This window comes from Scyliorhinus torazame, chromosome 10, assembly GCF_047496885.1.
Source record: "Scyliorhinus torazame isolate Kashiwa2021f chromosome 10, sScyTor2.1, whole genome shotgun sequence".
In the NCBI taxonomy this organism is placed as follows: Eukaryota; Metazoa; Chordata; class Chondrichthyes; order Carcharhiniformes; family Scyliorhinidae; genus Scyliorhinus; species Scyliorhinus torazame.
Window position 1 is genome coordinate 177,076,935 of NC_092716.1, and position 21,033 is coordinate 177,097,967.

General features: G+C 43.5%; 2 protein-coding genes across 4 annotated transcripts in view; one reads left to right on the forward strand and one right to left on the reverse strand.

Annotated features, from left to right (window-relative positions):
• Nucleotides 1–1,397: 1,397 nt before the first annotated feature.
• LOC140431065 (L-lactate dehydrogenase A chain) lies at nt 1,398–13,685 on the forward strand. 3 transcript variants are annotated; one of them, XM_072518993.1, is made up of 8 exons: nt 1,398–1,525; nt 5,735–5,868; nt 7,089–7,206; nt 7,691–7,864; nt 9,680–9,853; nt 10,953–11,070; nt 12,851–12,974; nt 13,169–13,685. In XM_072518993.1, exons 2-8 carry the CDS (start codon nt 5,740–5,742, stop codon nt 13,331–13,333), a joined length of 1,002 nt encoding a protein of 333 aa, XP_072375094.1. In that variant the 5' UTR covers nt 1,398–1,525; nt 5,735–5,739; the 3' UTR covers nt 13,334–13,685. The 3 variants fall into 3 exon arrangements, with proteins under 3 accessions (XP_072375094.1, XP_072375096.1, XP_072375095.1); XM_072518995.1 differs by having other exon boundaries at nt 1,494–1,515; XM_072518994.1 differs by lacking the exon at nt 1,398–1,525 and adding an exon at nt 1,563–1,586.
• A 4,625-nt stretch (nt 13,686–18,310) lies between these two features.
• Nucleotides 18,311–21,033, reverse strand: part of tsg101a (tumor susceptibility 101a) — a 109,652-nt gene continuing 106,929 nt past the window's right edge. The window contains exon 10 of the mRNA XM_072518996.1: nt 18,311–18,630. Within this exon, the coding sequence (XP_072375097.1) occupies nt 18,541–18,630 (90 nt within the window). The 3' untranslated portion in view covers nt 18,311–18,540. The remainder of the gene's footprint in view (nt 18,631–21,033) is intronic.

A 21,033-nucleotide genomic window follows, 5' to 3' on the forward strand; every position in this document is an offset into this window, starting at 1 on the left:
AATATAAGCATTATGTACACTCTACTCTACAATTAATTTTTAATCTTCAATGTGACTCCGTGTCACTTTTGAGAAACTTCTTGAGACATTTGACTATATTAAAGGTTTTTAACTGTTTGGGTCCAGACTGATAGCTTGATCTATTTCAAAGTGTATCTAAATGATAGCTGGGAAACAGGCCATGTCTATACGACATTGCACTGAGTATCAACTTCCTTGCTCTTGAATGAGGAACTTCTCCGCACTTATGAATCTGTTGGAGCATCAGGCAGATAGCAGGTTGTGGTAAATCTTCTCCAAAGGCTGCAACACCGGACCTTTCACTCACAATCCGAATGTGGTCCTCAGTCAGTAATATTAGAGGTAGCACATTTCCATGGGGGCAGCAACAAATACGGCAAATAGAATTCCTACAGTGCAGAAGGAGGCCATTCGGCCCATCGAGTCTGCACCAACCCTTCAAAAAACCACCCTATCTAGGCCCAATACCCAACCCTATCTCTGTAACCCCACCCAATTTTGGGACACTTAGCAACAATTTAGCATGTCCAATGGGAGGAAATTGGAGCACCTGGAGGAAACCAACGCAGACACTGCGAGAATGTGCAAACTCCAGTTACCCGAGGTCAGAATCGAACCCAGGTCCCTGGCGCTGTGAGGCAGCAGTGCTAACCACTGTGCCACCCAAATGTTATTGAAAATAGGAGCAGGAGGCCCTACGAGCCTGCTCTGCCATTCATTCTGATGGTGGCTGATCTTCCAGCTCAATAGCCTGATCCCACCTCCCCCCCCATATCCTTTGATCCCACCTCCCCCGATATCCTTTGATCCCCTTTGCCCCAAGTGCTAACTAAGGCTTTTAAATAAATTTAGAGTACCCAATTCTTCTTTTCTAATTAAGGGGCAATTCACCCACCCTGCACATCTTTTTTGGGTTGTGTGGGTGACACCCACGCAGATAGAGGAAGAATGTGCAAATTTCACAGGGACCGTGACCCGGGTCCTCGGTGCCATAAGGCAGCAGTGCTAACCACTGCACCACCAAGCAAGTGCTTCTTGAAAACATGCAGTGCTTTGGCCTTAAACTGGTTTCTATGGTCGCAAATTCCACAGGCCAACCCACTCTCTGGGTGAAGACATTTGTCCTAAATGGTCACCGGTATCCTTAAACTGTGACCCCCCCCCCCTCCCCCAACATCCTTTTTGCATATACCGTCTCGTCCTGTTAATTCTATCTAATATATTCAGATTCCCGCACAAGCATTCCCCCGCCAAATGTATCTGTCAGGACGTCTCACTGTAACCACTTCCTCAGCAGAGTGCATCTATCTCCCTTCCTCGTCTCCACACTACGTGCCTGCAGACATGATCTCCTTCGCTGACCTCACATCACAGCGACGGCCCCGCTTTCCCCGCGCCTTCCTTGCGTAAAATGCAGATAAGTGCGTGACGCATTATGACGCAAGCTATAAATAGAGACGGTCGGTGAGGGGCGTGCTACTGCAGAGGAGGAAGGTAACAATTGGTATGTTGTATCGGTAAATGTAGCAATCTGGACAAAGTCCGCACGGCTCAGCCGCTGAACAGTAACATTTACTTTACCACTATCGTTGCGCGATGTTGCCTGTTGCGTTCCTTAATGTTCTATGTTAATATGAAACGTTTAGTATAAAATACTGCTTACAAAATATAGCATATCCTCGTTATGTGTATCATTTTGCCTTCGATAAGGTTGGATAGAAATTGATTGGGGGACATACCTTATAGATATATTGTATTATACTTCAATAGTGCTAAAATTATTGTACCATTCTTTTACTAGCACTCCCATTTTATGCAGTTATGTTCTTGCAATAGCATAACAAAATCGGATTTCTATAGGTTTTTAAAATAGTAAATTTGGTTGGATTGTTGTGTGACACAGTTGTGATGGCTTCCTTGTCCTTTCCACATATACGTAATGTTCCTCTGATCCGCACCGTTAATGGCTGGCTGCTGGGAGTCGCGTTGGGTGTGAGGATTTAGGAACGAATTAAGACGAGCCGCCGCGACCTTGTTGCTTGACTTTAAGTGGATGGCGATGGCTCACGTATTTCCCTCGTCTCGAGTTCCTGTCCCTCAATGAATCATTTCTTCCAGACCCCAGCAGGATGCATGCTCTGCACTGCACTGAATGTGGTAGTGCAACACGTGCACGTTTAACCCAGTTGGTTGGGGCACCTGCCCAGTAAGCCCCTGTTGACGGGAAATTCCGAAGTTTCTCTTCTCCCCCCCCCCCCCCCCCCCCAAAAAAAAACTAGGATACAAAATGAAATGAGGAAAGGAGTTTGCGTGCAGTTTTGAGTACTGGAGAGATTTCACTAGGTTGCACGTGAATGACGATGATGTCCATTTAAAAAAAAAACCTGGGCATCTACAGATGAAATTATAGAATTGATTAGTGTGAGTAAACTTGCATAATATAGGCCAGACGATCCTGATGCAGCTTATCCTATAGACTGTCACTAAATTCTTCAAGTTGTTTGTGAAAGGTTACTGATATATTCATTCAATGAATTTGCGATTTAAAAAGCCAAGGAATGGATTCTTCATTTGAGGAATTCTGTAGATAAAAAAATTTCTGAAGGAATTGGCCTTGGGTGGTAATCAAGGTAGCAATTAGCACAGTGATAGTACATTTGGACAGTGTTTTACAACACCAGGTTAAAGTCCAACAGGTTTGTTTTGATTCACTAGGTTTTGGAGCACAGCTCCTTCCTCTGGTTCACCTGAGCAAGGAACTGTGCTCCGAAAGTGTGTGTTGTAAGAGTTCTTACTGTGCTTGCCCCAGTCCAATGCCGGCATCATAAATTTAGTATAATGCATGGAGAAGGATGGATTTACTGAATTCCAATTCTGGATTGATTAGCAGTTTGGCTGATCGGTCAGATACTTCAGCAAAATGTTGGAATTTGGAATTAAATTAGTTAACTGAGTGTTATGACCTCTTTGTGGATGGATAGGCTGTCTTTTCTTCATCCATTTCTTAAATTCCTTGTGAAATATTGACTACTGAAAATGTATAATTGTCTCAAATTAGGTAGGACAAAATTTGATTTTTTGAATGGTCAGCTTTATAAATAATAATAATGGTCTTTAGTGTCACAAGTAGGCTTACATTAACACTGCAATGAAGTTACTGTGAAAATCCCCCAGTCACCACACTCCGCTGCCTGTTCGGTAGTCACGCAGAGGGAGGGAGAATTCTGAATGTCCAATTCGCCTGACAAGCAAACCCATGCAGACACGTGGAGAACTCCGCACAGACAGTGACCCAAGCCAGGAATTGAACCTGGGTCCCTGGCCCTGTGAAGCAACAGTGCTAACAACTGTGCTACCATTGATTGGAACTGCCCCGCCGAGCCCACCACCCAACTGGAAACGCCTACAATTTCAGAAATTGTAGGAGGGGATCAGTTGGACTAATGGAGTCATCTGTTGTAAGCTAATGTCTAACAATGCTAACAAAATAAGGTTCTAGTGTCCAATCATTTTGTCAGTTGAAATTGCTGATATTAAATTGAATTTCCAATATGCAAAAAACAATGATTTTTTTGTTTAACTGTATCTATTAGTTTTACAGTAGCTCTGTTACTGTTCCTGTACTCAACCAGTTCACCAGAGGAGCAGAGTGGACCTGGCACACCAGTCACTTACATTAAATTAAATCTTTGGGAAGTTTCAACGTGAATTTATCTGCTGCCACCTTGTAGTTGGGAATCATTTGGGTAACATTCCTTGACAAATTTTATGGCTAACCACTCATCTGGTTAATCTGTTAACTAAATTGCTTTAATGGACACATTTGAGTCTAATCTTGAGCACAATTTTGTCTTGCGTGACGACTGTCTTCTGAAATGTTCTTCCTCCTTTCTTATTGGGATTTTGCCAATTGGCATTATGAAAAGTTACTAAATTCTTGTAGATTTCATAACTATTTCCCTCTGGAAATAAATCTCTGTTTAGATAGTATGTGAAACCGCTAAATGTTTCTACATGCTTTCCTCTTGTTTTATTGCACAACCACTCCCTCCCCCCTCCCCTCACCCAATTCTCAATGGCTATTCTATTTGGTTTGCAATTTTGGGGTATCAGATAATCCATGCAAGTATGACTGATCAGGAGCTGCGTTTGCAATGTATGTAAGCAGGACTGCAGGTACCCTCCTTTCCCATTTATCTCATTAACCATTATTTTAGGGTGAAGGCAATAGAGACTAGGCTTGTGAATCTTGCTGTTCAATAATGTTTGCAGCTTTTGTAAAGTCTGAGATTACTTGCAGCAGTTAATGCAGATTGACAATGAATATAGCCGGGTTCGATCCTGACCCTGGGTCACTATCCATGTGGAATTTGCACATTCTCCCCGTGTCTGTGTGTCTCACTCCCACAGATATGCAGGGAATTGGGGGGGAATAAATTGAGAACTTTTAATTTATTTAAAAAAGACAGTGAATACAGTGCCACTTGTTGCTATTGAATGATGGTGTAGAAATCTCTTGGTTTCCACAATTGTGCAACACCAACAACATGCTAATATGTACTGTATTTTAATATAATGGAGGTCCGAATGTGCTTACAAGTGTCAGTCAGTGACAAAAGTGCACATGAAAAGTTAAGCTTTGAGGAGCCCTGCAGTAAGTGCGGCCTCAGTGAGGCCAAAAAACAGCAGGGTCCCAGTAGAAAACGGGATTGTTCTCTGCGCTCCAGGTGCTGAGAAACACCCAAAGCTGGACTTTTTCCCCATTAAATCGTGCCTGCAGTAAAGTCTTTAGGAAGACTGTTTCAAAAGGGGTGACCAGTCTGTCACTGACAGTTTACGGGCAGGTTGGGAAAGAGGAGGAGAATTGCCCAAAGGTCAGGATTGCTGGGAGGTTTCTTGGGTACCTAAGGTAAGGTCATGCATCGATATTAAAGCTAGGCCAAATATTTTGTGGGTGGTGTTAGCTAATTCAGCAGTGACTTTCAAAGAGGAATTGAATAGACACCCACAGCAAAAAATTGACATTTACTGATACTGTTGAATAACTTGCATTATAATGAATACAGAGTGCTCCTTAACCACAGAAACCTACAAATTATGAACAATGCAGCAAGTGATTCTGATCACTGGCTGTGAAGATATTCAAGCACAGAATGCAGAAAAAGACAACCAAATACCTGGTTTAATTGAGGTGTAGAGAGGCTGATGATTACATACAGGAATAATATTGTTCAAGCTGTGATCGCCAACTGACACCTGTAGAACCTGCTATATACCCTTTGGCACATTGGCAGAGAATACAACCACCCATTGCAAACTTTCAGTTCATGGCCTTTTTTTTAATGGCTTTCTACCTTGTGGTTTTGTGGCATAATTTCAAAGTCTTGCTGAAAGCTCTTATTATGAAGAATGAGATGATGGGAAATTCGGAGTGCAATTTGAGCTTATCGAGGTAGGTTTAAAAATAAATATATATATATATCTCACACACTGAGATGTTGCATCAAACTTGTCTGGACAATAAGACCAGAAGATTACCTTTTTTCACAACATGCTACAAAACATCGTTTGCTTTTATAGAACAAAAACACTTGTGCACTTTGTGTGTTGTCTTGACTCTCATTAATCAGTCCTCCTTGCTCATGTGACGGTGAGCTCTTGGGAATATGTATTAAGACTGGTGAGCTAATATGAATTATTGTTTCCTTGGCAGCAACAATGGCAACCGTCAAGGACAAGTTGATTGGGCATGTGCAGACATCACAAAAAGGTAGCCCTCGCAACAAGATAACTATTGTCGGTGTGGGTGCAGTCGGAATGGCATGTGCCATCAGTGTCCTAATGAAGGTACGATGACATTTGGGTGGTGTTCTACTGGGCTGCAGGTTAAGATTCTAATTTATTTAAGAGTGCTTGTTAGTGACTGGATTTAGAGGGGTGGTGGGTTTCTGTAGTCTGGGACCCTCTTAGGATGGACAATCTCGTGAGCCATTGGGTGAACACCATGAGGCACATGTAGTTGAATGGTGCTGACACTTTGATTTGCCTCAAATGCCACCGCCACCTCCGTGTTCTATCCTCCTCTTCTTAAGACGGATGGAATATCACCCTAATCTTGCTATGTGACTCAGCTGGAGCATGTTGCCCAGATGTGCAATCTTTGTAATTTTTACCAGACGTTTTCCGGGACAGAAATTTCCCCACCGAATTTCCAACAATGCCCAAACACCTTGCCGTGTTTCTTTGGTTAAAGGACTTGCATTTTTATTGCATCTTTCACATCTTGGAATGTTCCAAAGTACTTTACTGACAGCAAGTACACTTGGAGCATAGTCACAGTTTTAATATAGCAAGTTCAGTTGCCAATTTGCACACATTCAAGCTCCCACAACATTGATGTGTTAACGGCTAAAATCTGTTTTTGTGATGTTGATTGAGGGATAAATATAGGCCAGGATACCACAGCCAACTCCTTGGCATTTCTTTGAAGTAGTGCCATGGGATCTTTTTATGGTCCACCTGGGAGTAAGCAGGACCTTTGCTTTAAGGTCTCATCTGTAACACGCCACCTCCAACACTACAGTACTCTGTAGTACGACTTGAATCACAATGTTCTGACTGAGGCTAGCAAGGAGTCTACCAACTGAGCCACTGTGCTGTGATGTTCATTGATGTCATGTCCCCCTAACTTTAAAAAAAAAAAATTTAGAGTACCCAATTCATATTTTTTTCCCAATTAAGGGGCAATTTAGCATGGTCAATCCACCTAGCCTGCACATCTTTTGGGTTGTGGGGGCGGAACCCACACAAACACGGGGAGACTGTGTAAACTCCACACGGACAGTGACCTCGAGCCGGGATCGAACCTGGGATCTCTGCGCTAACCCACTGTGCCACCGTGCTGCCCCTGAACTCCTAACTTTGTCAATGTGATCTGGTTGGCTAGAGTCCACTTACTTGAAACAGCATGGCAATTAAACTCCATGACTACAGGGCTTCATAGTTTAGTGCATTAGGCCTTTTGGTGTCTTGAATTTAGTTCTCAGTGCCATTGCTCCATGTTTCAGGACCTGGCAGATGAGGTAGCTCTGGTGGATGTAATGGAGGACAAATTGAAGGGAGAGATGATGGATTTGCAACATGGTAGCCTGTTCCTTCACACTTCCAAGATTGTGTCTGGCAAGGGTGAGTATGAGTTTGGTGCACAAAATGAAAGTTCCAAATTATCTTCATTCAAGCTGGTAAAAGTGTTATTTGTCTTGTGACCAGGCTTTGAGATTGATGCACGGCTCTAGTAGAGAGGCTACGATAAATATCAACTCGTGTACAAAGTTAAATGGGAGGGAAGACTGAGGAAAGAGTTAAAGTGGTGCAGGTCACTAATATGAAGAATAAACACTGGTGCACAACAGTTGACTGATCTGTTTCTGTTCTGTAGTTTCTATGCAAGGGCTTAGTGTTTATGAACCCATTGTGGCAGAATCTTTAGTTTGTAGGCCTAGGCCATAGAGCTAAAATGTTGATTCATAATAGGGCGGTTGAAGTGGTGCAATTGTTTTGTACCTGTTGTTGAATTTGTAGGATAACAGTGAGATCTGTGAAGGTACCTGTGCGTGATGCGAGTAACCCATCTCCTGTTAATGGCGATGTGCTATTGTTCATTTGACAGATTACAGTGTGACTGCTGGATCCAAGTTGGTTGTGGTCACAGCTGGTGCTCGGCAGCAGGAGGGAGAGAGCCGCTTGAACCTTGTTCAGCGTAATGTGAATATCTTCAAACACATCATCCCTGACATCGTCAAGCACAGCGCTGACTGCATAATACTTGTTGTGTCCAACCCAGGTGAGCATTTCCCACCCTCTCTCAAAAGGGATCAGGATCTTGACAACAAAGTGCACTCTTGTGATTAAAGGCCTGTTTTATAATACAGGCCTGTTCCATCGGCCTATTGGGGTGGAATCATGGTTTAAGTTCTGTTTTGCTGTTGGCACAAATTCACTTCGGAAGTAATGCCTCCAGATCCTAAGTAAGGGCAAGTTTATGATTTTCTTTTTCTGCAAATACTGATTTACTTTTTAAGATTTAAAAACTAGGGCATTACTGCAGCTCAAGCCCATCCTTGGCCTAGTTATTCCCATTACTCTCCACCTAAGCTCTCCAGTACTTTAGCATGCGATGGCTACCCAGCTCAGTGCTTATTTTCTTATTGCTTTTAAAATCTTTGAAAGCATAGCGACACTTGTGGTTTCAATAATTTGTGACAGTGGCATAACTCTCACTCAATCTGCTTGATAGCAGTATTTGCTGCAACAAATCAACTCCATTATCCTCGGTTTGTTTATCCACTTGAATTGCCTCTGGCATTGCATTGCTTAATTCCCACTCCTTCACATTTGTGTTGTCGGTACATCTCCTGCAATGATGTTTTTCCTTGCATGTTCGCCACATAGCTCCATCCTTGGTATGGCTTATTTTCCAGCTGATGGTCTTGCCCCCTCCCAAGGCTTGTTGGTGTGCCTCCCCTTGGTGATAGCACTTTTTCATGCCCAAGCTGATTATACCTATCTCTACTGCCTTGCCATCAGTTTGCTGTCTGGTGAAAAAACTCTTCGCTTCTCCACAACTTGGCAGGTTAATATTGATAAAGGAAGCTTTGCTGCTTGGCTTCACCAAACAACCTGCATTCTATGTTCCTTCCCTGGACACTTTGTCAGGCAGAATCTAATAGTAACCTTGGGTTCTGCCCTGAGCTACAAACTCTATCCCCAATACATTGTGTGCAGGTAATTCCTTGCCTGTGTGCCTTCTTCAGGACGAACAAATCCTCTGCTCTTCCAGATCTGGTCATTTATTTTTGTTTCCAGTTGCTGAGCCTTCAGTCTGCAATGGCTGTGTATATATAATATATATATAGTGGCTGCTACTGGGAGGAAGTAGAGGACACTGAGCACGAGGAAAGGGTTAACTGATAAAGGCATATGAATGATGAGTGAGTGAAAATGAGCTGGTGGGAAAGTAGAGAGGAAGGGAAGTATGATTTTTGGCTGCTGGAATGTGCTGAGCAAGCTGTCTGAACTCGGGCAGAAATATCATCCGAGACGGTTCAAACAATTCACAGCAAAGAGTGCCATCACCATGGAAACTGCATATTGCTCACGGTACAGCTGCTTCCACAGCAAAAGCTACCCAGTGCCCTTGGAATTTATTGTTCAGCCATGTGTTAGAACACGAGATTAGACAGAATTTAGTTTCTTAACATGAAGGCAAATGAACCTCCGTAATCCTGCTGAGCAATTCTGCGCTGTTAACATTTTAAGTGCTGGAATTAAAATATGAAGAATGTGAAATAGGGATAGGCCACCTGGCCTTTTTGAACCTGCTCCACCATTCAATGTGATCATAGCTCATAATGGGTCTCCTTTTAGACAACTTATCAGGTGAAGCAATTGACCTAGTTCTGGTTTATCCTGATGTCACCTGGCATAGTTTGCCAAAATTGTCCGTTTTTATCCCTAATTGCAGGCAGTCTGTCCATTGGGTTAGAGTGTGAGTTTTGTACCAGTTGGGATTATGTTGTTGGGTAGTGTTGGGCTACAAATTTGCATTTTTTGAGGTTATTCTAATATACATTATGTTTTTCTCTTTCTTTCCCACTAGTGGACATCCTGACCTATGTAGCGTGGAAACTGAGCGGTCTTCCCATGCACCGTGTTATTGGCAGCGGCTGTAACCTGGACTCTGCTCGGTTCCGATACCTAATGGGAGAGAGACTGGGAATCCACAGCTCCAGCTGTCATGCCTGGGTGATTGGCGAACACGGAGACTCGAGTGGTATGTCTGCAGGAGCTGTTCCAATTTGTGTTTGAGGTTACAGTTGAAATTGAAGTAGGCCAAATGTCATATAGTGGCCAGCTGTAGCTCTATCACTGCTTCTTTCTGTTTGTGCCCAAAAAATGTTTGCTATCTGATGTTTGGCACTTTCAACAAGTGTCAGCAGATATTCTTAGCAGTATTGGGACATTGTGGGCGCATTTCTCCCATTGGGAGAATAAGTCCTGATGCCGGAGTGAAAACTGGAGTGTTTTACTCTGGCGTCGGAGGCCGCTCCCAGTTCCCACGCTGATCCTGCCGGCAGCGACCAGGTGTGGACGGCGGCGGCGGGAACCTGTCGGGTTGGACAGGCTGCCCGGCCCACGCGGGCCGGAGCATCATCGCTCGCCCGTTACAAACGGCGAGCGGCGATTCTCCCAGCGGCCAGCCGTGATTGTCGCCGCACCGGCTTTTTTTTTGGGGGGGGGGGGGGAGGAGGAGAGAGAATCGGATGCCAGGGTGTTGTGGCGGGACGCGCGTGGCGCCCCGGTGATTCTCCCACCTGGGGGGGGGGGGGTGATTCTGCCCTGTGACATGGGAGTTATGAACTGCATCGATCTGGGACTGTGGTACTACTGGGTTACACTGCGTTTCCGGGGAAAGCGGCTACTTGGTTCTTTGTTACTTCTGCATAGAAATTGCCCCTTAAGTTCAGCATATCTTTTTTAAAACAGCAAGTTATTGCAAGGCTGAGATACTGTAATATAATCTAGCTATTCTAATTTAAACTGGGATCCCACAGCCAGGGTACAAAATTAGCAATACTATGAGATTACAGGCCTGGTGGGGGTTGGGATTGATAGTATTCGTAGGGAGTGAGAAACACGAATTAATGTTGCAGGTTGATATTCTTGGAGAGGATTTTTAAAAAAAACTAATAGTCTAGTGGTAATGCTTTAATTTTTCCCTACAGAATTGCCTCCAGGACAACGCCTGTGGCATTTTAATACCATTTCTTGAGCTGTGACAGAATACCTTAGTGCAGCCCTTGCATTGTAAGTGTTTTGGGTGCTGGTGTTTTTACTAACCCGACTGCAATTCTTTTGGCTTTATATCACAGTTCCTGTGTGGAGTGGCATGAATGTTGCTGGTGTGAGCCTGAAGGAAATCCATCCTGAAATAGGAACTGACCATGATAAAGAGAACTGGAAGAAAGTGCATAAAGATGTGGTGGACAGGTGAGTGATTCAAGTTCCTGTGTTTATGGCCATACTCCATTGGCTTCCATATGGTCTGTTGTGGCCAATGAATGGAATTCATTGGGGAAACTCATGATATAGTTCAAGTTTGGTCAGGTTTTTAAAATGTTGTCAAATCTAGTTAAGTGCTTCTTGTGAGGGCAGGGTCTGCTTGCAAATTGCATTTTAAACGAGTAGAATTAGAAGTGGATTTTGGAATTTGTAAGTTTGGAAGATATGATAAAAGATCCCACTTAACATTGTGGCTTTCCATCACTGAATCCCCCACTGTCAATAACCTGGGGGTTACCATTAACCAGAAACTGAATTGGATCAGCCATATAAATACAATGGCTACAAGAGCAGATCAGAGGCTGGGAATTCTGAAGCAAGTAATTCACCTCCCGACTCCCCAAAGGCGATTAACCATCTACAAGGCACAGTAGTGTGTCACAATACTCTCCACTTGCCTCTAAGCATAACTCCAACAACACTCAGTAGTTAACACCATCCAGGACAAAGCAGCCTGCTTGATTAGCACCCGATCCACTACCAACACACCATGTACCATTTACAAGATCAACTGCAGGAATTTTACAAACCAATGATCTCCATCATCTTGAAGGACCAGAGCAGCAGACCCTTGGGAACCCCACCAATTGCAGGTTAATCTCTTAAGCCATAAACCATTTTTTTTTACATTTGGAGTACCCAATTAATTTTTTCAATTAAGGGGCAATTTAGCACAGCCAATCCACCTACCCTGCACATCTTTTGGGTTGTGGGGACGAAACCCACGCAAACACGGGGAGAATATGCAAACTCCACACGGACAGTGACCCAGAGCCGGGATCGGACCTCAGCGCTGTGAGGCAGCAGGGCTAACCCACTGCGCCAAGCCATATACCATCTTGACATGGAACTGTATTCCCCCTTAGTGTTGGGTGAGGTTACTGGGTTAAGGGGATAGGGTGGAGGTGTTGACCTTGGGTAGGGTGATCTTTCCAAGAGCCGGTGCAGACTCGATGGGCCGAATGGCCTCCTTCTGCCCTGTAAATTCGATGAATAATCTATGTATTGGTGTTATTCTGTCTGGGTCAAAATCCTCGAACTTTCTTCCGAACACAGCAGTGGGTGTATTTACACCAGCTGGACTGCAACCATTCCAGAGTGTAATTAGGGATGTACAATAAATGCTGACCGCGCCAGTGACATTTGTATCCCATGAAATGAGGATGGGAAGTATGTTTGGAGGGAGATTTGGAAAGTGAATTAAGAATTGGAATATGATTCTTCCATGGAAAGTATTGCTAGACTTTTGCAGAGCCTTGTGCCTTAATAAATTAAGGATTTTCCACTGTCTTAATAATTTAAGACACTAAGATTGTGGAGGACTACAAGTTCAGTTTTCATTTTAATTATATAATTTCAAAACATCTGATTATCTATGCTTCTAATCACCTAACTTACTAAGGGGACTACTACAGCACAACTTGAAAATGTCATCTTAGTCAAAGCATCCAGCTCTACTAACATTCTTAAATATAATTCCAGTTCTTAATGATTCGCACAAAGATAAGTCAATCAGCACATGAGAGGAGGAGAAAAGTTAATGTGAGAATTACGTATTGTTTGTGCTGCTGGTTGTTGGTCATGGATGGTCATGAATTACAAATGGCACATTATCAAATAGTATCATTGGCTGGAAATTGATGATTATGAAAGTCATTACTGTTGAACTTGGATGCACTAAACTGTCCTTATTGTTTTTCCCCCTCAGTGCTTATGAGGTGATCAAACTGAAAGGCTACACCTCCTGGGCTATTGGGATGTCTGTGGCAGATCTGGGAGAGACTATTATGAAAAACCTTTGTAAAGTGCACCCTATATCCACAATGGTCAAGGTATGAGCAGCATTGTTGGGTGCTGACGTTTGACTATAAATCTGGAAAAGTGGGACTAGTATGATCAGTTCTAAGTATCAACAGAACTATTTACATCTCCCTACCTCCCCTTTCCAGAATTGGAGGGCAGAAGATGTTATCTGGTTTAATGAGAGTTGAAATTACATTAATCGAGTACCATTCTTTCCATCTAGGAGTTCTATGGTATTACAAATGAAGTGTTCCTGAGCCTCCCATGTGTCATAGATAACCATGGAATCTCTAATGTTGTGAAGATGGTGCTGAAGCCAGATGAAGAAAAGCAGCTGCAGCAGAGTGCCACAACCTTGTGGGAAATACAGAAAGACTTAAAATTCTGAACCTCTCCTCTTTAGCTTTCCATTGCAGCAGTATTTCCTCTCCTCTTTAGCTTTCCATTGCAGCAGTATTTCCAACAATCATACGTTGGTCTTTCTGTGTGTAGCCCCTTTTAGGAACTAGACCGTGAACATGCTGTCTTTTGTGAGCACTAGCTGTTAGATCACAAATTGCTGAACATCTACAGTATTACCTGGAGGGAGCATATCTGTATTTTGTGTAATGACTGTGTTTGTCAGTCAAATTGTCTTCATCTGCACCCCTCACTGCTGTTAATGTCTATTTATTGTGTAGAGCAGGCAGCTGTGAGTAAAATTATTCAGTTTAAAAAAAAAATTAAAGTTTGATCAACTACCTTGTTTACTTGAGCTGTTTTTAATATAAAAATCATATATAACTTGCAGCACCTACTCCAGTTTCAAATGCCCAAGGAACCCAAAATGAGGACAAAAATCTTTGTGCAAGATATTACCAACTGAGTAGGAGAGATGATGTTTGTAAATCTAAAGTGATGGTTAGATACTATCATATGAAAGTCATGCATATTACAGAAGAATGAGAAGGACAAAAAACAGTGCCTCCATTTTGAGGTCCCGAGCAGGACGCTGGACAATTCTTTGGAAATATCTATGGGGCTACTCTGTTTACCATTATTAATCCCTGACACCACACTGACAGTTCTAAGGTGATCTAAAAAGTGCAAGTTTGTGCAATTTCCTAGTGTTTCATTGAGATTGTGTGAATTCATACTGCACACTTGCTTGACTAGGTTTAACTGGTGAACTTTACAAACCACAGAAGAATTAGTTTCCTCTTCAAATTCCTCCCTCTTGATTAAAATACAAATAGAAAATGCTGGAAATACTTGGGTCTGGCAGCAGCATCTATAGAGAGAGAAACTTTTCAAGCCTAATCACTGTCATGCCATCTTTTCCTGTTTCTGTTCATTACCTGCCAGTTATTGCCTTTGTTACTACAACCCTATCAAATGCAAATTCCATTTTGAAACCACGGTTTCTACTCTTACACTCAAACTTCAGCTATTGCTCCATCATTTCAATCTGAATCATCCCTTGTTTCTTCAGCTCCCAAGTCTCTTCCCATAGTATGTGCTTTGAAAATATAAATGCAAGTTATTAGGTTGGACAGTAAACAGATGTACCCTTGCCACCTGCATGGAGTATATGGCTTACAGACCTACGCACCAAGTGGCAACTGATCATTTTCCAGCAACTTTCAAAGGAATACATGGAGATTGCAGTTCTTGACTTTACAACATGAGTTATGACAAATGGCACTTGCATTATAAATTGACACCCCATTAATGTTGGTTGGGGTAATCCAAATGAAAATGAATATTCTGTTGAGGTTTTTGTTTATCTTTTGGGCTTTCCTGATTTTTATACCAAAGGCCTTCTTTCAGAAAGTGGAAACTTATCATTTTGGACTTTGTATGTGTGGGGAAGGTGCCAAGGGTGGGGAGGACCCTGCTACAGAGGCAGCAGAGTTGCCAAATTTGCTTCATTATTATTGGGCGAGTGTGGACAAGGTACAGCGATGGTGGGAAGGGGAAGGGGTAGAGTGGGTTAGGGTGGAGTTGGAATCTTGTAAGGGGTCTAGTTTGACGGCTATGGCGACGCCAGCATTGCCACTGGCTTTGAGTAAGTATTCAGGGAGGCCGGTGGTGCAATCCACGGTGAAGATGTGGAATCATTTGAGGCATTTTAGGGTGGGATGTCGGTGCTAACGCCGCTGTGTGAGAATTATGGGTTTGAGCCGGGGGGGGGATGGATAGTGTATACAGGAGGTGGGGCTGGTCAAGGTGAGGGATCTGTATTTGGAGGAAGGGTTCGCCAGTCTGGAGGAGCTAAGGGAGAGGGTAGAGCTGCTGAGGGGGAGTGAGTTCAGGTATCTGCAGGTAGGGACTTTGCGCAAAAGGTCTGGAGGGGGTTCCCTAGGTTGCTGGAGCAACTGCTGCTTCCGGATGTGGAAGGGGAGGGAAGAATTGGGGATACATACAAGTGGCTGGGGGAGGAAGGAGGCGAGCGTGTGGTGAAGATCAAGGAGAAATGGGAAGGGGAGTTGGGAGGGGTTGATCAATTGGGGAGTATGGAGTGAGGCACTGCGAAGGGTAAACGGGACCTCTTGTGCAAGGATGAGCCTGGTGCACAGGGTGCATATGACTCGGGCGGGGAATGAGTGGGTTCTTCCAGGAGGTAGCAGATGAGTGTGAGAGGTGTGGGTGGGGGCCAGCGAATCTCATGTACATGTTTTGGGGTTGCGTAAAATTGGGAAGATTTTGGGTGGGAGTGTTTGCGGTCTTAGCCAGGATAGTGGAGGAGGAGGTGGACCTGGACCCTTTGGTGCCGATATTTGAGGTTTCAGAGAAACCGGAGCTCATGGAGAGGAGGAAGGCCGATGTCGTGGCCTTCACCTCTGATTGCACGACGACAAATTTTACTGGAGTGGCTTGGTTGGGTGACCTGTACGACTTTCTGCAATTAGAGAAGATAAAGTATGAGTTAAGCTCAGCAGGGGGGTTTGAGAAAAGGTGGGGGGTGTTTGTGACCGTGTCTGAGGAGCTGTTCTTCGCAGGGTGGGGTGGGAGGGAGAATCAGATACCAGGTTCATCGGTGCAACAAACTTGTGCCGTAAATTGGAAGGATACACACACTCACGTGCGTTCAGTCACAGGAACGGGTCACAGTGCTAGAAACAGCTGATAGAGGACTAGGGCGTTGTGAAATGCTGCATAGCTAGCAAATCTTGGGTGAACACCATATTATTTTTTTTACAAGAAACATGTTTTCAGCACTCAAAAGTGTGGATTTCAGAGCTTTTCGAATAAGGGATACTCTACCTGTAGTTACTTTGTACTCTGCATTTGAAACATTAACCGGGATTGGTGACAATCCAGTTATTAAAGTCAGTGTAAATTTGAATATTGGAAGTCCTCAGACTTGCGTGGTAACGCAAGTCGGAACAGATTTTCCCAAAGGAACAATGGTATAAATGGGGGATTGGTTCCTGACCCAAGACCAGAGGATTTTAAATACTCAACTTTTTTCTCTATTAAGTCACCGAGACGACTGTCGCTTCAGCACAAGTTCTGTATAATTAAGCCATTGCTCTTAAAAATAAATTTAGAGTACCCAATTAATTTTTTTCCAATTAAGGGCAATTTAGCGTGACCAATCCATCTACCCTGAATATCTTTGGGTTGTGGGAGAGAAACCCACGCAGACACGGGGAGAATGCGTAAACTCCACACGGACAGTGACCCGGGATCGAACCGGATCCTTAGCGCAGTGAGGCAGCAGAGCTAACCACTGCGCCACCTGCAAGCCATCGCTCACTCAATTGCCTATTTAATCTTGAACTTCTGTGTCCATGGGCAGATGTTAAATGCAGCATAAGTGTATAAATGCTTTAAAATCGCAATGGTTATGCCAAAAAATGAAACAATAAAGCATTTGTTTCCAACCTACTAACGGCTGTGTGGCCTGTCCAGTCATACAGATGGGCAGTAACTGAGTGACACAAGTGAAAGATTAGAATGAGGATTCTCCGGTGAGGAGAGCTTAAGCAGTGTTGATATTACTATGGTGAGCGAAAGGTGTGGAGCAGATTCACAGGCCTGAGTCAAAAAGATCAACGAGCAGAGGTGGGAGAATTTAGAATTGGAGCATTAGCGATAGGCGAGGCCAAGGTACTTGAAGAGGAAATGGAGGATGATAAAATTCAAAGCAATAGTCAAAGGCAGTAGGAACAAAGCATGATGAGAAAGTGAAAATTACATGGTACAGTATGTAGGCAATAAGAATTTTAGATAAGTTGAAGTTATGGAAGGAATTGAAGAAATTGAATTGTGGTCACAAGTACCGAACGTATGAGCACTGATTGGCAGAGGTCAACCATATTGCAGAAGTGAAAGTAGTTCTGATAATTTACTAAGTTGTGATGTTTGAAGTTCAGATCGTGGTCAAAGAGAATGCAGGGCTCAAGATTTACAGATATAGAATTTACAGTGCAGAAGGAGGCCATTCGGCCCATCGAGTCTGCACCGGCTCTTGGAAAGAGCTCCCTACCCAAGGTCCACACCTCCACCCTATCCCCATAACTCAGTAACCCTACCCAACACAAAGTGCAATTTTGGACACTATGGGCAATTTAGCATGGCCAATCCACCTAACTCACACATCTTTGGACTGTGGGAGGAAACCAGAGCACCCGGAGGAAACCCACGCACACACGAGGAGGATGTGCAGACTCCGCACAAACAGTGACCCAAGCCGGGAATCGAACCTGGGACCCTGGAGCTGTGAAGCAATTGTGCTATCCACAATGCTACCGTGAATAGTCTGAATGAGCAATCGGAGGCAGATGGTATAAGTGGGAAGGGGCCTTAAATGATTTTGCTTTTCTCAACATGGTATTCGAAGACATTTCAGCTCACTCACAACAATGGGCAGACAATCTGACATCACAAGAGGCCATTTGTGTACCTGCAAATAATGCAGATGAAAGAGTGGCGACCAAGGATAGGTTTTCTCAGAAATCTGTGCAGCCAAAATTTTGGAAAAGCCAAAGTTGTATATGGACTGACACAGGGAAGTCCCACAGAAAAAAAGTTATGGAGAACCATACGTTGTTGAATCACATGGTACAGCAACAGAAAACCACTTCTATATATTCTAAATGATACAGGTCAAGCACGTACATTGATACAGCCATAGGATAGTGGATTCAAAACAACATGCTTCACACAGGTTTTTAAAATCCAAATTTCCCGTCTACCTCTTACTGGGTAATGAGCTGTCTGATCTATTCCATTTCTGGAGGTAACGTACATTTTAATGTCATGGCAACTATCTTGGATAAGAATCAGCTGCTTCAACATAGGCCATGATCAATGCGATTTTTGCAAGTTAAAAAGAACTTTGATAAAATTCCCCAACGCAATGTAATTGTCAAAAAGCTTTGAATTTAAAGAATCTTTATTATAATTCCTTCTGGAGGTTACAGGTAAATACAAAGTCCCTAAAACAAAGCTGTTTTAAAAGTAAAGGAAACAACACAAATCAGAAAGTCAACATAATTTACAGTTGGAATATACAATAACTTATTTTTCTATGAGACTGGTTAGCTGCAGACAAGACAAATGAGAGAGAAAATAAAGCAGACCTGGCTCTGAGTCACACAGAATGGCTCAGTACAAGTCACTAAGACCAGCTGTTTTTCTTGCTTTCTGCATCAATGCTCGAAGCTGGAACTGTTTCCGAGACAGGAGACGCACGTGCTGTGGAAGGACCAAAATAAATTAGTGACTGGTATTGAATTAGAAAATTTAAGTCCGCAATCTTACAGTACTGTGGTTTGTATCTGGTTAGAGGTCTAGGTTTTTAAAATTCCCAGAAAGGTAACTGAGCTCATATGTTACTTGTATTTGAAAATTCCTCACTGGAACTCTGTTTTCATTACGTTTGTCCCAGTTACAATGAGGCATCCTCAATCTTTTTTAAAATAAATTTAGAGTACCCAATTTTTTTTCTTCCCCCAATTAAGGGGCAATTTATCATGGCCATTCCACCTAATCTGCACATCTTTGGGTTGTGGGGGTGAAACCTGCGCAGGCACAGGGAGAAGGTGCAAACTCCACATGGAAAGTGACCCAGGGCCTGGATTCGAACCCGGGTCCTCAGCACCGTACTCCCAGTGCTAACCACTGCACCACGTGCCGCCCAGGATCTCAATCTTGAGCAATAAAGCAGCTAGGTATAGAATCAAACGTTTATTTGTCCAATATCTGGATTATTATAAATATACCAAGGCTCATTGTTCTTTGCTGCTTATATCATGCTGTCACATCATCTTTGACTTGAAATCACCAGATTTCTTAAATAGTAAAATATCACACACATGTTGTCAAATCTATAGTAATTACCAGAACTGCCCATATTGCCCTCAGAAGTTAGGAATATAAAAATAAAGCATTGGTTTTGAAAAAGTAAACTGACAGGACACAAGTTTCCTGAATTCTCTGTGGCAGATTGATGCTGACCATTCATGGAGTCTCCCAAGCCTATTGTCCCAATTGATCCTGATGGACTTCTCAATTTTACGCATATTTTTAAAAACACATTACCTCCATTTCTGGTTAGAGCTGCCAGTCGAACATGTGAATAAATAAAATCCACAAGATTCTTTTAAATTGACTGGCATTGCCCAGACACCGTGGGCATAAATGTTTCTCCATAGCTGCACCTCCATTCACCCCCCACCATCTGGCCTGGGCTTGCAAAATCCTCCCAACTGTCCTAGCTTGAGACAATTCACACCTCTTTAACCTGTGATTATCCCTCTCTCCAGTTGCTCCGTCTGGACCTGTAAAGACTTAATTACCTGCAAAGACTCGCATTCAAAGTATCGTATTGCATCTTTGATTTTGTCTATATAAATGTTTCTGGATCCACCCTTCATTCACCTGAAGAAGGAGCAGTGCTCTGAAAGCTAGTGATTCGAAACAAACCTGTTAGACTTTAACCTGATGTTGTAAGACTTCTTACTGTGCACACAAAGGTAGGTATGGGGACAGGTCCCAGTCTGCAGCACGAGATGGAGCAGAAGCTGCAGAAAGGAATAGCTGTGCACAATGCCCTCAACCAAGTTTGTCAGACTCCTCCGTGCTCCATAACAGAACCAGGAAACTGTCTGGCACATCTGTCAATGCACTCAGCATCTCAGTGTGCATGCTTATCAAATGCTCCCCTATATGCTGACCCATCAAGGTCTTTATCTAAATCCCCTGTGATAGAACTCATCTGCGACCATGCAATCTGGTGAGCTGGCAAACTGTCCTTTAACTCCAGGCACGACCTCAGCCCATACATGCTTGTTGACTCACCATGTGTGCACCTCAACTCTATAGTAGCCTCTAAGTGGCTATCTGAGCTGATGATCTTGTGTGTCAGGACAAGTGATTGGGTCTCTTTATTGGTGCTGAGTTGCTGTTCTTCGCCTACTCATCCTCAAGCTTCTGTGATTGGGCAGGTGAATGTTTTTGGGTGTCTGAAAGCAGAATACCAGAACGGTGGTGGGGAGACCCATGTTCAGACCAGCTGGCTCAACATCCAGATCTCAGGATGAGAGCACGCTGGGAATTGAGAAGTGGCATCAGGTAGGAACATACACCCACAATGTTCTTCGCAACACTGGATGTCTGATTCTGGAGCAGCTGATCCCATGATGCAAAGAGTTTCTCGACAGTGGTCAGGAGAAGCAGGTGTTCTGATTCCACTCTGCTCCTATCTATTGGGTGCCACCTCGTCCTTTGAAGAGAGAGGGCAGAAGCTCAAGTGATCATGTATCACTGTTTTTGGTTGATGTGCCTGCCATAGCTGAAGACAGAGAGAGGTGGATGTGATGCAGACCGCATTGGCAGGTCTGTGCAGGTGCAGTGGAATGTCTGGATGTTAGACCTCTGAGCCAGGGAGTGCTGAGGAGAGTGTGGCGGTGCACTGAGAAACGCAAGAGGCAGTACGACAGGGTGTGGTCTTACCACTGCTCTGTACAGTTGTAGCAAGACTTTCCTACTTTTTCTTTTAAAATTTAGTGTACTCAATTCATTTTTTTTTCCAATTAAGGGGCAATTTAGTGTGTTCAATCCACCTATCCTGCACATCTTTGGGTTGCGGTGGCGAAA